The 18,214-nt window shown below is 43.2% G+C and overlaps 2 protein-coding genes across 2 annotated transcripts; one reads left to right on the top strand and one right to left on the bottom strand.

Annotated features, from left to right (window-relative positions):
• Window positions 1-22: 22 nt before the first annotated feature.
• On the top strand, window positions 23-7,258 carry crnkl1 (crooked neck pre-mRNA splicing factor 1). The gene is made up of 14 exons (XM_046372587.1): window positions 23-212; window positions 1,342-1,494; window positions 1,813-1,904; window positions 2,106-2,264; window positions 3,265-3,431; window positions 3,593-3,771; window positions 3,947-4,117; window positions 4,420-4,611; window positions 4,781-4,840; window positions 4,966-5,046; window positions 5,180-5,419; window positions 5,674-5,775; window positions 5,936-6,184; window positions 6,685-7,258. Exons 1-14 carry the CDS (start codon window positions 165-167, stop codon window positions 7,039-7,041), a joined length of 2,250 nt encoding a protein of 749 aa, XP_046228543.1. The 5' UTR covers window positions 23-164; the 3' UTR covers window positions 7,042-7,258.
• Window positions 7,091-10,305, bottom strand: naa20 (N-alpha-acetyltransferase 20, NatB catalytic subunit). The gene is made up of 6 exons (XM_046372590.1): window positions 10,170-10,305; window positions 9,571-9,595; window positions 9,240-9,330; window positions 8,758-8,893; window positions 8,286-8,431; window positions 7,091-7,437 (listed from the first exon to the last, which is right to left on the bottom strand). The coding sequence occupies exons 1-6, from the start codon at window positions 10,268-10,270 to the stop codon at window positions 7,352-7,354; spliced, it is 585 nt and encodes a 194-aa protein (XP_046228546.1). The 5' UTR covers window positions 10,271-10,305; the 3' UTR covers window positions 7,091-7,351.
• Window positions 10,306-18,214: the final 7,909 nt, after the last annotated feature.

The raw sequence follows: 18,214 nt of genomic DNA, 5'->3' as shown, positions 1-18,214 counted from the left end.
CGGCGGGTGCACCAGGGGTTAATGGGAACTTGCAAGGCATTCTGGGTACTGTCATGGTGACTCGCGGCGGATGGGAACGAAGCGTTTCACTACCTGTTACAGTTTTGTTGTGGTCGCAGCATTTTGAGAAGGTTTGGTAACTTTTGGATAACCTCGCCAGAAACATGGCATCCACCGCGGCAGGTAAACAGCGGATACCGAAAGTGGCGAAGGTAAGAAGACGAAAGTCAACACAAGAGCCACGAGCTGACTTCGGCTAAGCTAATGCTAACAGTTAGCGCTAAAGTAGGCAAACTTCTCGAGCTAGCGCCACATTGCGCTTATGTTTGCTTTCAGACGCGTTCGGATCTTAAATATTTGTACGCTCGGTTACAATTTCAGTTGTTATATTAGGATGATAACATTAGCCTAGAAGAAAGCCACATGAGGCCGAATAACAGCTAAACTGACTTTCCCCAAGCTTAGCGTTGTGTTAACGTTATTCTCCACCATGCTGCGCTTTGTTTGGGTTGAGTATGTTTTATGTTTGCACTACATCGCGTCAAAAAGACCGACAGGCTTTTACCTCTCTGGAAAGTCCTGTGAAACATGTTGGAAACACACAAGTCATGAACAGCCACCTTTACTGCGTGTTCTAAACGTGTCTGAATTGGTAAGCTGAGTTGTCCACATATTGCACATAGCATGTAGGTGAAGAAGGAGTGATATTTGTATACTAACGTTATGCACACACAAGCCCACACAGATTCATAAAGCACGTTATATACAGTGGCAGGTCACACAGTATTATGTGTTGACAAAGATACCACCTTAGATTAAATTTGTAGTCACCCAAACAGAGAAAAGAGACCTACTTCTTTAAACTGAAGTCCAGTTGCCCCAACTTAAACGCGTCTTCACAGGATGACCCAGACGACTGAGGATCTGCTCAGACATATGACCTTCTTGTTTCTGTGCATAAGGGCATCAAAGATGAATATAGCTGTCTTTGACTTAAAATTCTGCTTCACGTCAAATTCCTCACACTCCTAAATAAACATTCATATACACACAACCAGTTGTACACTGTTACATTAAATGCACATAAAAACACATATGACTAGATTTGCACAAAGTTATATTTAAAATATTCAGAGTTCACTTAGTGGGGAATTTTCTGTTAATTTCTGTTTCATTCAAGTTTGTGTTGCCTCAAAATGACCACTCAACAAGCAAGATAATTATGTCAAGGGATAAGGAGCTTAAACTCAGCATTTTCACGGGTTAAGCATATTTAACATCAAGTCATTATGCTCACAACTAAAGCAACATCATGTTAAGTGACCTGTCCTTGCACTTCAGGTGAAGAATAAAGCTCCCGCAGAGGTCCAGATCACTGCTGAGCAGCTTCTGCGGGAAGCCAAAGAGAGGGAGCTCGAACTTCTTCCGCCGCCACCAAAACAGAAGATCACTGATGAAGAGGAGCTGAACGACTACAAACTGAAGAAGAGGAAGGTTTGTGCTTTACTCATTTTCTCCAATGATGGCATGTTTCCATTTAAACGTGCAGTATTTCAGTTTGCATAGGTGTGAAATCTGACCAAAACAGTTCAGATTCTCCAGTTAACCCTTGACTTTGAAGGAAAGGTTCAGTATATAACTATGGAATACGGTTGAGGCCGTGAGCTTGTGTGAGTATACTTGTATTATAAGAGTCGTGTTCACTCAAATACGCGTTGTGGCTTTAATCATTGCTTAACAGGAGCAAAAGCAGCTTCAGAAGGCCGCTTTGTTTTTTGCTTTTGTGAAATTGTTGTCTGCCTTGTCTTTTAGGGCTTTGAGGACAACATTAGGAAGAATCGCACGGTTATCAGTAACTGGATAAAATACGCACAATGGGAGGAAAGTCTGAAGGAGATCCAGAGGTACTGTGCCTGTACCCAGTTAATCATTTACCTGCAGAAACTAGCAGCAAACGAGACTTACTTTCACTGTCAGTGCTGTTGTACATTCTGAGGATGTCAGTATTTTGTATGTCGTCTTTTCATACTGACATCACTGACCTGTGAACAGAATCTTTAACAGTTCCACGCGCCTCTGCTCATCACTGCTTGCTCTGATTTCAGGGCTCGCTCCATCTACGAGCGAGCACTGGACGTCGATCACCGCAACATCACTTTGTGGCTCAAGTATGCCGAGATGGAGATGAAGAGCCGCCAAGTGAACCACGCCCGCAACATCTGGGACAGAGCCATCACCATCCTGCCACGTGTCAACCAGTTCTGGTACGAATTACGTCAATATGCTGCCAAGGTGGGGTTTAGGTGGGGAACATATTGCACGAAGGAGCAGCACAAAACACCAAAAGTAGTACTAACAGCTGTTTTGAAGCTGATCGTTTGGTGAGTCGGTGTACATCAGGGTGGATTCGTCTTAAAGGCAGCAGGAGGCTTCCAATATGAGCTAAACAGAAATGACGAAATACACTTGAAGGCTTCCTTTTTTGTGAAATTAATTATTAAAGCCTCGTATGCCTAAATAAAAGCACAGATGGACATCAGAGAAACTTGTAGCACGGTAAATTTATCTTTGTTTCACTATTTGGGGAAAAAAAAATCCCAAAACAGTTCAGTTATCTTTCTGCTGTTTCTCTGATGTGCTAACTTTGTACTGTAAAAACACTCCACTAAGTTGTTCAGTTCCGCAGCCATATTTAAGAATCTTGAACCTTCTTGCTAATAATCGATTGTCAAGCCTTCTGCTGATTATTTTTCTGTCAAATGCCTTGTTGATGAATCGACCAATCATTTGTTTCATTGTCTGAGGTTGGACATACTGTAATATACAAACCTATTAATTACAGGTTTGTAGCTAATAGTTTGCTTCATTTCACATTTACAGATGAGGAAGAGGAACTCAGTTCTAAATTGTAGTGTAGATTATTTTTTAAATTGGATTCTGTTGCTAAGAAACAGGTGATCTGTTTACTTTAAAAAAAGAGATAGTGGGTGCTGTCTGCCATTGTCTCTTATGTTGTCATCACTGCTACGTTGTATTGTGGGATATTTCTGCTGCTAATGTCCACCAACTACATGATGTAATAGTTCACATACTGTTGGTTTCACACAACGGTTTGGGGTAAGATGTTTTAGCATGTTAGGAGACGGCGTTGGATCTGTTTACAATGTGTTTTAAACCTTGCAAAGCTTGATAATATGTGACTGAAAGTGTAGACACATGACTAATCAGATATGTACTTCTACTTTACTTCTGCTCCTGTAACAGGTACAAGTACACCTACATGGAGGAGATGCTGGGGAACGTGGCGGGCTGCCGGCAGGTGTTTGAGCGCTGGATGGAGTGGGAGCCTGATGAGCAGGCCTGGCACTCCTACATTAACTTCGAGCTGCGCTACAAGGAAGTGGACAAAGCCCGCACCATTTATGAACGATATATCCTTTTATTAGTGTTTTTATGCGCTGCCTTCTCTGCATGAAACTGCTGAGAGGAGCTGGTCTGCTAGGCCAAATTCAAACTCTATGACCTCGTAATTATGAAGGACATAAATTCAGTTTAAAAACGGTCATGTAAAAACTCCTTGACTCTGCTGCACTCGTGATGGTTCACCCTGAAGTGAAGAACTGGATCAAGTATGCTCGTTTTGAAGAGAAGCACGGCTACATCGCTCACAGCAGGAAGGTGTACGAGAGGGCGGTGGAGTTCTTCGGAGAGGACCACATGGAAGAAAACCTCTTTGTGGCCTTTGCAAAGTTTGAGGAGACTCAGAAAGAGGTCAGCACAGCCCAGCCCAGAACGAAGCAAACTCCTAAAGGACTGCATGGATTCAAATTACAGCCTTTAGTTACTTGTTATGCTGGAGAGTTTTTTAAAAATGTTGATGTGTGTAACCAGAGTTTTGTTTTTGGTGTCCCAGATGTGATGGTATGACATGTCTCTTCCCTCACAGTTTGAACGTGTTCGAGTGATCTACAAGTATGCATTGGACAGAATCCCAAAACACAAGGCGCAGGAGCTCTTCAAGTACTACACAATGTTCGAGAAGAAGTTTGGAGACCGGAGGGGAATCGAGGACGTCATCGTCAGCAAGCGAAGGTTCCAGTATGAGGAGGAAGTAAAGGTACTGATTGACTGCTTTTAACGTCCAGGAGTCTTTATATTACATTTTATTTGTTTCTGTTGAGTGGCACAGATGCCTTTAGGTTTCATTTGCATTGCCAGCCATTTATTTTTGAATCCTTAAAGATTATTAAGATTATTTTTTTTAAATAATTTTTTTAAAAAGTGACATTGAAAATGTATTTAATAAGTGAAAATATTCTGGCCATGTTATACAGACTGTTGAGACCCGTTACCCTCAAACTACGCATTAAAAATATTGAAGCTGAGCGTGGACCACTGACGTTTGTCTGTTTCGGTCAGGCAAACCCACACAACTACGACGCCTGGTTTGATTACCTCCGGCTGGTGGAGAACGATGCTGACCCCGACACAGTGAGAGATGTTTATGAGAGAGCCATCGCCAACATCCCCCCCATCCAGGAGAAGAGACACTGGAGACGTTACATCTACCTGTGGATCAACTACGCTCTGTACGAAGAGCTGGAGGTCAAGGTCGGTTCAGGCGCGCTTCGTCATCTCTGAGCTCCTGTTCACCTCAACAGACCAGTGAGAGAGAAACAAGGAATTAAATATCCACACATAAACCAGGAGTGTTTAAAAAAAAAACAAATCAAGCATTATAATACATTTCCATATAAATTTTGACTGTTTGCTTTGTCAGGATTCTGACAGGACAAGGCAGGTGTACCAGGCCTGTCTGGATCTCATCCCACACAAGAAGGTAATTCAGATTTTCATCAGTCCTGACTCCATTTCTCTGTGCTGAAGCAGAATGCTGGTGTCATTGATTCACTTAAACTCTCTGCACTGGTTTTGTGATAATCATGTGTCACGTTTGCATTTCAGTTCACTTTTGCTAAGATTTGGCTGCTCTGCGCTCAGTTTGAGATCCGGCAGAAGAATCTGCAGGCAGCCAGAAAAATCATGGTGAGATTCAACAGAACTGACTGATATGGGTTTTTTTCAATCAGGTCATGAACATTTTGACTTTTTAATACTAAAAGGCAGAAAGAGGAAACCTGACAAGCTGATTAACACACATTGTTGTTTCTCCCCCCAGGGCACAGCCATCGGTAAATGTCCCAAGAACAAACTGCTGAAGGGCTACATTGAGCTGGAGCTGCAGCTCCGCGAGTTCGACCGCTGCAGGAAGCTCTACGAGAAATACCTGGAGTTCACTCCAGAAAACTGCACCACCTGGATCAAGTTTGCAGAGCTGGAGACGATCCTGGGAGACACAGACAGAGCCCGCGGCATCTTCGAGCTCGCCATCGGACAGCCGCGACTGGACATGCCCGAAGTATGTACAGATCTGTTCATCCCTCTGCTTCATCTGGATCTGACATTTATCATTTCATTCCCTCCTTTGTTCCTTTAATGCAACTGATTCATGGACTTTCTTTGGTGGTTATTGGAAGACATTTTGACAAAGTTCTTCTTTCCTTTCACATCTCCCTGTTATGACTAAATCGCAGTTTAGGCTTCCCCATAAAGTTTGTTCTGCAGATAAAAATGAATTTGCCAATCGTTTCAAAGTGTCTGTTATCTTTCCAGGTGCTGTGGAAGTCCTACATCGACTTTGAGATTGAGCAGGAAGAGTATGGAAACACCCGAAACCTTTACAAAAGGCTGCTGCAGCGCACTCAACATGTCAAGGTGAGAACTGCAGCATAGCTCATCTGGAAAAAAATGCTTTCCAAACCCAGAGGTTTTGCAACTGATTCTGAAAATATGTCATAATTTTCAGAATCAGTAAACCAAAATATTACTCTTAGACATGGCTCTGACTTCTCACCGTCCTCTTCCTCTTGTGCAGGTATGGATCAGCTACGCCAAGTTCGAGCTGTCCATCGACGGCCCCGACAGGCTGCAGAGGTGCCGGCAGATCTTCGAGGAGGCCAACAAGAGCTTGAGGAACTGCGAGGAGAAGGAGGAGCGGCTGATGCTGCTCGAGTCCTGGAGGGACTTTGAGAAGGAGTTTGGCACCGACGGCACCAGGGAGAGAGTGAGGAAGCTGCTGCCGGAGAAGGTGAAGAAGAGGAGGAAGCTGACGGCAGATGACGGGGTAAGACACAGAGAGCAGTGTTGGGGGCTCATCCTGAAACTGGACTACTTGGTTCCAGTCTGTCCTGATATGACTAATACTCAGTCAATTAACAATCAATCAACAATAATTAAGTTGTTCATCAGAATTGTCTGGTTCAGAGTGCTTAAATATATGAAGATCTTAGAGTATTTTTGGCAATACTAATCATGAGCAGTTAAAAACTGAAAAGTCCCTGCAGGAGATGTAAAGTCTCCCCATTTAATTACTTTTTAAGTTATTTGTCAAAGAAGGATAAACTGCTGGTTCTGGTTGCAACTTCTCAAATGAGATCATTTGCTACTTGTCTGCATTTTTGTATTCATGTAAACTGAATATCTCTGGCTTTGAGCTATGTTACTGTTTTTACGTTTTAATCACGTTTACGTTACATTTTGACTTTTTTTTTGATTAATTTTTTTTAAAAAGTCACAGCTAAGTCAGTAATCAAAACTATTCATTTCCTTTCCTTGTTCTTTCAGTCGGACGCAGGTTGGGAGGAGTACTACGACTACATCTTCCCCGAGGACGCCGCGAACCAGCCCAACCTCAAACTGCTGGCCATGGCCAAGATGTGGAAGAGGCAGCAGTTGCAGGAAAATGACAGCGAGGTTCCAGAAAAAGATCCAGCTGCTGAAGAGACGCCGCCGCCGACGTCCTCTGATGCACCCGCGGGTCCTCCTGAAGACGCAGCCACCGATACAGAACAGGAGAAGGCGTACGACGATCGGGACGACAGCGACAGCAGCAGCAGCAGCAGCGAGAGTGACAGTGATGACCAAGATGACAAGGAGAAGGAGGCGAAACAGAGCAGGAGCGGAGACGAAGATAAAGATTAGACTTTTGTCCTGGACTGATTTTTCTACTGACACAAGCAACAGAGCCAGCTCACGAGCACGAGCTCACGTCTTTATTCTATGTTCTTTTCCACTGTGCCGTCACACACACAGACTCCTACTCGCCTGCTGTATGATCTCTCAATTAATCTTTGATTTAGAATTTACAGGAAATTAGGTGATTCGTTTGTTTGGGGGAAATTAAAATTTGTACAAATCAGTGGCTCTCTGAGTCCAGCCTCTGTGACAGGTTAACTATGTACAGCGTAACTGATAAAGTTCACATGATGAAGCAGAGAGCCACAATCTGCTGTTATTCGATGTCCTCCGGTCTGACAGGATGTGGCAGCGGGATGATCGACTTCTTCTCTGTGTCTCTGGACAGAGCTTTCCTCATGTCTGAAAGAAGAAACAGAAATCGTCAGTCTCGGCTTCCGCAGCTGTCTGTTACAGAGGACCAGCGCCCTCTTCTGCTTTGTGTTAGAAGGACAAATAAGAGTTTGTTCACAACACATTACAGTTAGTGTGGCAACTGAAAGTCATTAAAAGGAACAGTTCACCCAAAAGTGAAAATGCATTCAGTATCTACTGAGCTTGACTTTCAAGCCAAAATTATCCCTGTAGCCACTAGGCTAACAACGCTGGGGCACAAGTCTGAAGTGGGTGGATGAGCTCCATCATGTATACATGTGGTGTCAATAACATCTTCAAATCAAACAAAGTCCAGAACAAACTCCAGAAACGTTTTGTCCATGACGAAACTTTACCCCACTTTTCATCAGCAGGGGGGTGAGGAGATAATAACTGAAGTTTCATTTTGGGTGGACTGTTCCTTTAATAAAGGGGGCAGTTAACCAGAAAATATTCACGTACGTCCAGTGGTATCTAACCATGCAGATAGTCAGGTTTTTTAAAACTTGTGCTGAACCTCAGTGTAGGTGGAAGCAAATTAAATTCATGTGTGCTGCTCGAAGTTTTGAGACCTTACATTGAGCTGAAATGACCACTCAAAGTTCATTAACTGAGAGTTAATCTAAGCTCAGTGTTTGGAGCACATCATGCAAGTTGATGGTTGTAGTGTACTGAAGTTAAGCTAAAAAAAACAAAAACAAAAAAACAACAAAAACAAACGTTCAAATCACTGAAAAAAACAAAAACAAAAAGCACCTGCATTGCCCCTTTATGTTTTTCTTAAAAGGACAAAGCACCTCCACACTTTAAACATCTTCTTCCCCAACTCATCTCACCGTAGGCGTCTTCGTCAGGTTCTCCGTTGCTGGCTGAGTAATATTCGATGACTGTCCTGTAGACGCTGTAGCCCAGACGTTTGTACATGTTCACTGCCACCTGGTTGGAAACTCGCACGAAGAGATCCACGAAGAAGCCACCCTTCCTACAAGATGACACATCTGATATCACACACAATGTCACACCTCCATGATGAGCAAACTTACGGCAGATCCCAAACCTCCACAACATCTGATGCTTAAGAGAAGGTCATGTACAGAATAAAACAAAAAGGTCACGTGTTGAGGGAGCTTTAACCTTCAAAAATCATTAACGTGTTCTGAACTGAAAGAGGAAAAACTAGTCTGATATCTTTCTGTCATTTAGATTCAAACCTGATGCACAAATGTAGAAACAAAATCCAAGCAGAAAATGACAGTAGAGTTTTAGATTTTTGGGATCCCAAATGCTCTTTGTCTTGATGGAACACACCTCTCTGAGATTTCCTCCAGCATCTCCATGAGTTTGGCGGCGAGGCCGAGCCTTCTGAACTCAGGGGCGACGGAGAGAGCGGTGACGTGACCGTGCCACTCCTCCCGAGCCACAGATCCCTCCGCCTTCCCCATGACTGCAAACAAGCAACAAGTCAGCAACAAGTGAAGAAAGACACTATTTTCTCAAGCCCACTTGGAGGACATGTTCCACAGTTCGTTGTTGATGTCAGTGCCTGATCAGTTCTGCTCATGAGCAAAAGAGCACGAAGAATAATTTCTGCTTGTAGCTACAGTTTTGTGAAACCATTTCGTTCTCTAAGAGTACAGTCATGGACGTTTGTTTTCTTTCACAAACACTGAAGAAAACCTGATCAAGCAGCAGGTTCAGTTTGATGGAAACCTTATCTGGAAAACAACTGAAGTCTGCAAAGCCACCTAAACAACAAACATTAAAATGTATATAAAAGCAAAAGAACTTACTGTAGCCCATCAGCTCACCACCAGGAGCCTCAGCAACGATGAAGTACTCCGGCCAGTGAGCAAGGTACTGCAGGTAAAACGGGATCCCATACTGGAGGTCACAGGTCAAAGAAACCTACGGACTTCTGTCACATATGAAACGCCGATATTATAAACAAACTACAGGCTATTAGGTGCACTCATTACACTGGCAACTGAGTGTAAATTAAATGTCATTAACTGAAATACACCAGACCAGGAGAGAGACAGTTGTGAAAATTACAAGATTCGTTTAGGAAAATAAGCTACACGTTAAACGGGTATCTGATTTGTATCTTAAAATGAAGGATACAGTCTCTGTCAAAGGATCCAGGTTGCTGTTGGACAAAAAAAAACAAACAAACATCAGCATTAATAATAAGTCTTCTATGAGAACGATAATTTTATAAGTTTTATATAAAACCAAAGTCAACAGAATAATTTCGCGTGTCCTCATTAAACATTATCTATGAACACTAACCTAAACATGCGACAAAACTGATCGGCAGTGTTCGCTAACGTCCTAGCTAGGTTAGCTACATAACCAAGATACTGAAAAATGCTAGGTTAGCTATCTAGCTAGGCTAAGTAGACAAACAGATTCCATTTTTACCTAAACTAGTTGACTGATTAAATACGTGCCGATTTTTCCAGATGATACTAGCAATTCAAATTGTGCTTCAGTCAAAAATTAATAGGTGTACTGTTGCCGATAACAATGGCTCTAGTCAATTCTCCCATTTCTGAAACGGAGATCGCCACAGCAGTCTTTCCATCCAGCCACTCACACTGGTTAGCATGCTAATGCTGCACACCAAAAACAGGATGTGCAGATACCTTTGACACATAAAAAACAATACAACTGATTCATTGATTGAAAATACACGGTAAAAACAACAATATTTCACTCACATATTGTTAAATTTAAACAAGTCATCGCAAGTAAACGGTCTTAATGTTGTCATGTCGCACTGCCGCTCGTCACCTTTCACCTCACAGAGGATAAAAGACATCGGTTTATTTTTAAAGGAGAAAAGAAGAAGAGTAGCGCCCCCTGCTGAAGTGGAGGTACTACAAAGTTACGGATAATGTATTTGCTTCAAGGTTGTATCTTCATCTGGTTTTGAATAAACTGCATCTAAATGTTCTGATAAACAACTAAAACTACTAATGTTGTCCTGCAAAGACCAGGATGTGTTTACCCAAATGATTAAAAAATATTTTCCGACATTGCGTTTATTTGTCCAGGTTTTGAGAGTTGTATTGATGGTAATGTCATTATGTTTGAATGTATTTGGTCATGAACCAAAAGCATTGGTTGGTGGTGAAGGGACTAAAGAAAAAAGTTAACAGATCAATGAATTTCTCACACACATCCACGGGTAGACATGAACGCTAGTGCTCAAAAGCCACCCAAAGGGGGAAAAGTCAGTAGCATACATTCTCTGAGGACCATCAGCATCTGTATAAAATTTCATGGCAATTCATCCAATAGTTTCTAGCTTAACTGCAAATACAGCAGCAACATGTCTCACCAGATTCAGTCTTCACAGGAGGCCTTTCCTCTTTGTTATTCAGTGAAAGCTCAAACCCACACTGAGACTTTGGACACTTGGATTTTGCAGGCCAAACGCTTTTCATGGGGCTTTTTCACATTCCTTTTTTAGCTCCATGTAGGTGCTGGGAGTTCAAGGGACCGTGAGAGACACATTTTAAATCTTTTTGGGCATACACCACAGATAATATGAATGGCACATTTTTCTCTATGTGACAGGTGTAAATTGCTTCAGAGTGGAAACACCCAGTCTCAGTTCCCAAATGAAGCCTCCCTGGGGGGATTCAGGTAAACTGACACAGGTTCAGCTCATCAGGTGATACTGTATGAGGAGAAGGAGGAGGAGGAGGAGGAGGGGTCAATGTCTGCAGGTATGAAGGCTGCTGCTGACATCACCTGCTTTCAGCACTGAGCGAAGCCCTGTGGAGTGAGGTTCACCCATGCAAATGGAGCGTCTCCAGGTGTGGAGCTTTTTCGGAGTCATCGTTCTTGCTGCAACCACACACAGGTAAACACACAGGTGAACACACTCACAGGCGCAGATGAACACAAATAGGTGAACTCACACGCACAGACAGAGCAAGGGAAGTCATCAGGACAGTTTAAAGATATAACATGTTTCATTTCACATTAAGTACCACTGGCACTCTGTAATGTGTTTTGTTGAGTTGCGTACTTACATTTCAATACTAAAATTAATAATAGTCATAGCGTGATGGTGAAATAGCTAGCCGACAAGTGGATTAGTTCATTTTTACCAGTACTAAGAGGAAATCTGACTATTTTGACTCACCTTGTGAGTTTGAGGAGCCATTTATTTGGTCACACCCCAGCGAGCTAATGTGTGAAGAAAGCCAGTTGAAAATGCAGAAAATAGCCAAACTTATCTACATTAGCCTAATCATATGTGTGAAATGACAACAGGGAATAGAAATCATATAAAATTCGGAGGCAACGCCACCATTTTTGGAGGACAGCGTATTAGCTGTCATTATCTGTCACTGGCCATTTGTCATTTGTCATCCATCGCTTGTTCATCATCACAAATATATAAACAAGATGTGAGAGACAGATTCTCAGACAGAGAGAGATTGTCAACAGAGAAAAGCAGTCATATCATTAGGTTAGCACTGAATGCTAATGTAACACCAGCTAATCATAATCTACCAACGTCTGTGTGCTTGCTCATTTGGCTATGCTTAGTTACAGTTGCTAAGCCGCTATTGGACGGTCAATGTTCCGGGGGCGGGGTTTACTGAATGGTCGGTTTGACATGATTTGGCTTTAATGTGATTGGGATGTGACGATGTCATCAAAGGATCAAAGGATCAAAGCCATTCTGTTCCTTATAAATGGAACGCAAATTCTGCTGGGTTCAGTTCCGAGTTTTCAGAACACGTTCACGCCATCGCACGAGAAACGAGAAACAGTGAATACGCAACTACAAAAAATCAACAGGATGACTTCAACTAACGAAGAAAAGAAGATGGATCAGGCCCTTCCATCGACCACAAAGGAGACTCTTTGCCCACTTGTCCAGGTGTTCCTGGGCAAGCTGACGGCAGCGCAGTGGGCCAAACTGGAATCGGGCTCTGCTGACAGTAAGATTAAAAACATCATCACTGACATGTGCGTGGATATAATTGATAACGTATCCAGAAGCATTCTTAAAGCTGTGAAACAGATCATGTCAGAGGGGAACGACTTGATGCAAAGTCCTCCCAAATCACGCAAAAGCTCTGGCGGATCCCAGAGGGACGTCACCGTAACTGAAGAGCAGGTCCTCGAGTCTCTGGGTGACGCTATTTCACAGACTCTGAGTGAGGCGATGGGTGTCCCAGAGGACATCTGTTGCCAGAGCTCAGAGGAAGTGACACAGCTGGTAGCCAAAGAAGTAGCGGAGCGAGTGAACTCCCAGCTTTCCAGCAGCAGCGACGGAAGTAAGACGTCCTCCAAGGCTTCCACCCGCAGAATTCAGACGATAGTCAAACACCTGCTGAAAGTCATGAAGAACTTTGCAGCTAAGATGACCTGCACGGGCAACAACGGTCAACAAGTGAAGACGCCCGAGGAAACGCCGATGGAGCAGGTTGGTGGGCTGTCGTTTGAGACCCCCGTAAATTCTCTGGAAGAGGAAGAAGCTGAAAGAACTTCCTCTCGGGGAAGCCTCGTCTCTGCGTCCATCGACATAATCAAGACCATCCTGGACGAAGAGCAGAGTGTCCTCCCTCTCAACACTGAGGACATTCCGATGGAGGAGCTTAAACAGTTTGAGTCCAACGCCGCCTACGATACAGACGAGGCAGCGTCTGGGATTTTGGACATCCTGATGGAGAGCGAGTCTGAATCAAATGTCAAAACATCCTGCTGGACAAAGGTGGGAAATAAGATTAAGACCCTTTTCATGCTCAGGTTTGCCAAGGAGTCAGCCATTAAACTTCTGGCCAATCTGAGGATAAAATGTCGCTGCTATTCATCTGAAAAGACATCACTGGTGAGGCTACTCGACGGGGTGGAGTGGGTGGTGGAGGGCATGATCCCACCGGAGAATGAGGAGAACAGAAAGGACACACCTCAGGAGTGCCTCTACAAAAAAGTGTCCAGTGATATTTCCAGCAGAGGCTTAGTTATCCAGAAACGGATAAGTAATTTAATGTACCACAACCTGCAGCCCAAAGGACAACGGCGGGAAATTATGGACTTGATCAACGGCGAAGTGGACTATTTCATGAAGCTGATGTGGAACTGGGTCAACCAGCAGGCACAAGAACTGGAGAGAAAGAGGGGCCCCATGAGTAAGGCTCTGAGGAAGATCAAGAGAGAGGCGGTCAATCTGCCAGCCCTCACAGAGGGTCGTTCACAGAAGGAAAGAGACAATTTGAGCCCTGAGCTCAAAGAAGTTTTTACAGCAGATGAAACAGCTGAGTGTGACGAAGCGCCAGCTCCTACAGCCGGTGAGGCAGCTGAGTGCGACGAAGCGCCAGCTCCTACAACCGATGGGGCAGCTGAGTGCGATGAAGCTACGGGTGGAACCATAGTTGACCAAGTACAAAAGCAGGAAAAACTGTGCCATCTTATTGTGACGGGTCTGGTTAGCCAGATTCTCAAAGATCAGTGGGTTCATGTGTCTCTAGATGTCATCAAAACCATTATCACGGCACTGAAGAAGACGCTTCTCACAGAGATGGCAGGCTCTGACTTTACGGTCAAGACAAGTCCACAGCACATTAAGAAGATTATCAAGGCGGTGTACAAGGACTTGCGTGAGGACATGGGAAGCGTAAGGCTGGTCCAACTAAACCTGCTGTTACAGGAAGAGTTCATTTACACACACATAAGTAAGGCTCTGAAGAGACATCTGACACCACCAAAGAAGACCGGCATCAGAAGATTCTTCCGGTGTGTGTTTAAGGCCTTAACAAACCACTGATCACAAACACCGTCCCCCGCTAAGAGTGATCACTTGTGGTCTCGGGGTGAGTGAGTGGAAAGACCTTTTCACAGCAGACATTTTGACAGCTTAGATGAGTCATTTGCAGGGTGCTGGTATTGTCCATGCTGGCTCCTGCTATGACAAGTCAAAATGTCTGCTGTGACAAACGTCTACTGAGAACCGAGGACCCGCCTCACGTCCAGCTGAACACCCTGTGCTGCCAGCCTCAGTCGGGCTGGTAGCACAGACTGTTCAGCCTGGATGTGACGCGGGACTTCAGGTTTCAGAGCGGTACAGGTGCCTCAGTGTTAAACACTGTGGCCTCGCAGCGACAAGGTGACGATTCAGTTCCAGACCTTCACCTTCTGGCTGTGAGAAGTACACATGTGCTCACTGTGCTGCTCTGTGGGGTTTTCTCCGAGTGCTTCGGTTTTTCCCATTTCCCATATGGAGAAAAAAAAAACTTGAATATATATCTCCATATACACCATATACAATATCTATCTATCTATATATCTATCTATATATACTGTATATATATATATGTGTGTGTGGTTTTAAACTATAAAACAATAATTAATAAATAATAAATAAAACAATAATTAAACAAAAAATGAGAGAAAATAAAAACACAATTAAAAGTTGTCAATGGCAATTCCCTTTCAAAATCTGTTTTCTTCTGCTGTGCTGTACAGATGTAGATGTCAGTCAGGATACAGTTGTGGTGGTAACTCCATAACTCTATTTTATCGTGACTGGGATCATTATAAACGGTTGTCATGAATAAACAAAACAGATGATTATCAGTGCTGTACAATCTGTTGTTGAAAGACAACATAAAATGAAGCTTCGATTGTCAGTGCTGTACAGTCTGTCTTTCAAAGACAACACAAACACAAATGAAGTGCTCACAGTTGCATGATGAGGACACAGAGGGGCTGACACACTGTCTGACGGACTACCTGAAGTCCTGCGCAGGCGTGGTCTCCCCTGTCAAGACTGTCCGCTGTTACCCTAATAACAAGCCATGGGTAACACGGGAAGTCAAAGCTGTCCTCAGCAAGAAGAAGGCTGCCTTCAGGAGCAGAGACAGGGAGGCCCCTCTTCTCTACACCCTGTACACCATGGACTTCTGTCACAACTCGGAGCTGTGTCACATACAGAAGGACGCCGACGATATAGCCATCGTTGGATGCATCAGGGATGACAGAGAGGAGGGACCTGGTGAGGGACCTTTCTGCCTGGTGTTACACTAACCACCTACAGCTCAACACCTCTAAGACTAAGGAGCTGGGCATTGACTTTGGGAGGTCCAGACCAAGACCGCGACCAGTTCTGCTAGAGGGAGCTGAGGTGGATGCAGTGGAATCATACAAATACCTTGGGCTGTGGCTGGATAATAAACTGGACTGGACAACACACACCAGCCACCTGTATGGGAAGACACAAAGCAGGTTGTACTTCCTAAGGACACTGCGGTCTTTCAACATCTACAGCAAACTGCTGTGGATGTTCTACCGGTCTGTGGTTGCCAGTGTCCTCTGTTACACTGTGGTGTGCTGGGGGGGTAAATAAACGGTTGTCATGAATAAACAAAACAGATGATTATCAGTGCTGTACAATCTGTTGTTGAAAGACAACATAAAATGAAGCTTTGATTGTCAGTGCTGTACAGTCTGTCTTTCAAAGTCAACACAAACACAAATGAAGTGCTCACAGTATTTCTGGCAGTATCAGCAGCAGTAAACTCATACTGTTGGCTCCATCTGTCCTGAATCTATTCAGCCATTTATGCCGCCGCTGTCCAAGGTCCTGATTTTTGGTTTCAGACATTGTTATGGGGAATTGTTTTCTTGTTTCCTATTGTTATAAATTAAATAAATCTCAGTTTTAGCCTGTTGGTTCCAAAAACAAGCTCATGTGCCAGTAGTTGGCAGCAGAGACTTCCTTCCATTGACGAGAGTTGTTAGATTTCACCAATGGTCAGTTAAATGAGTACAATAAATCAGAATCAGAATCAGAATTCACATGGAATTCACATGCGTACGTGTGTACATGTGTAGAAACCGTAAATACACTGCATATATAAAAGTGAGTGTGCAGAGTTTGATGGCGACAGGCAGGAATGATTTCCTGTGTTGCTCTGTGGTGCATCGTGGCAGTCAGAGTCTGTTGCTGCCAGCTTTTACGGGGAGTGGAAATAAAATCTTTTGCCCAACTCCAAATTTATATGTCAAACTATTTTCATTGTGGTAAGAGAAAATCAATTGTAAACTAAAAAAAACACTCACTTATCCAGAATATAACAGCCAACATGGTGGAAAATACCCTGTGAACGACAAGCAGGAGTTAGACTATAATCTTAACCAGTCTGCTACATTTCATCTTGATGTGCGGATCTTAATGTGTGGTGTTCTGTGTTCGTTCAGCTGTTCTTGTTCATATCTACAGTAAATAGCCAGCAGAGGGAGCTGTTATCCCTGTACATAAAGTTAACATATGGACTCTCACTGTGTGACATATAAGATGTTATAGTCTACATAACTAGTGAAATGTCTCATTTAAAGGTTCAATGTGTAGGACTGTGGAGGATTTCAGGGCAAAGATAGGAAAAATATTCATGTTCATATATTCATAAAAATTTTCCCAATGATATTTTCATTTGTGAAAACATAACAAAACTGTGTTTTAATTACCTCCGAATGAGCCTTTTATATCTACCAAGAGAGCAGGTCCTCTTGCACCACCATGTTTCTACAGTAGCCCAGAACAGACAAGCCAAACAGAATTAATGAATAAATGGCTCTTGAACAATCCGAAAATGGCCAATTTGTGACTTATGATGTAACATCCCCATTCTTTATAACAAAAGATTAAAATAAAAATAAAAGCAATCTGCAATGCTGGTATGGACAACAAAACAAAACTGTCACATCATATTTCTTACTAAGTTTCCAGAGTTCTGCTGCCCCGCCAAACAACAGCTAATCCAGCAGAGTTTGTGTATTATACCTGGTTCATCTCTTTTCGTTTGGTGTTGCAGCGCCGACCTTCAGCCCTCCTACCTGCTGCTGACTCCAAAATCCCTCCGTCCTGGAGTCCAGACGTCTTTATCGGTCACCATCCTGACCACCTCGCCAGTCACTGTGTCTGCTCACATTGTTCATGGAGACCAGACCGTGGCCTCCAACACTGCTGCAGTTGAAGGAGGTGAAACATTTTGTCAACAACATGTCTTCTGATTTCAATTATTTGAAGTATAAGTAAGTATTTCTGTCAAATGCAATTTCATAGGTTCAACCAAGCTGCTGACTTTGCCACCTGTAAGTATGACTTTCATAATTTTTAAGATTTAAGCTTGTTAGTTTTTAATGATGGGCTCTATAGGGTTGGCAACGTTGATTGGACCATTTCCATGGTCCAGAGTAAAATGTGGATCAGAAATTCATGTTCCACTCAGGATGATTTGTAATTTTTACTTCAACACTTCAGTTCCTAATGTACCTAAAACCTAAAATGACCTAAAATTGTAATGACTTGCCCATCAGCCTCAGCTGTACTTTGTGTTTAGTGCTAATGAATAAAATCATTGCAATTGCCTCTAAGTCTGTGGACACTCTTAAATTGTTAAATTGCCTCTTATCATTGGTGGGGAGGTTTCTTTTGCCAAATGAAACCAGAACAAACAAAATTTCTTTGGCTTTTCCTTCGATTGTAAAGAGACACCTCTGAACAGAACCAGATCCCATCAGGTGAAATTCAGACAGCTGTTGAGGAGATCTAATGTTCTGTTGAACAGAACATTAAATGTCGAAGCTTCAAAAACAGATTTCTACGAGGGTCACGCAGGTTAAACAGAACAATTGTCCTTTGGTCCATTAGTCTCAGGAACTTTAGGATTCCAAACATTTCTCAGTTAAACCTCTGAACGGAGCTAAATGCTGTACCTCTGTAGATCCACGAGAGCGA

This window comes from Scatophagus argus, chromosome 19 (genome assembly GCF_020382885.2).
Source record: "Scatophagus argus isolate fScaArg1 chromosome 19, fScaArg1.pri, whole genome shotgun sequence".
NCBI lineage: Eukaryota > Metazoa > Chordata > Actinopteri > Scatophagidae > Scatophagus > Scatophagus argus.
This window is presented reverse-complemented; position numbering and strand designations above follow the sequence as displayed.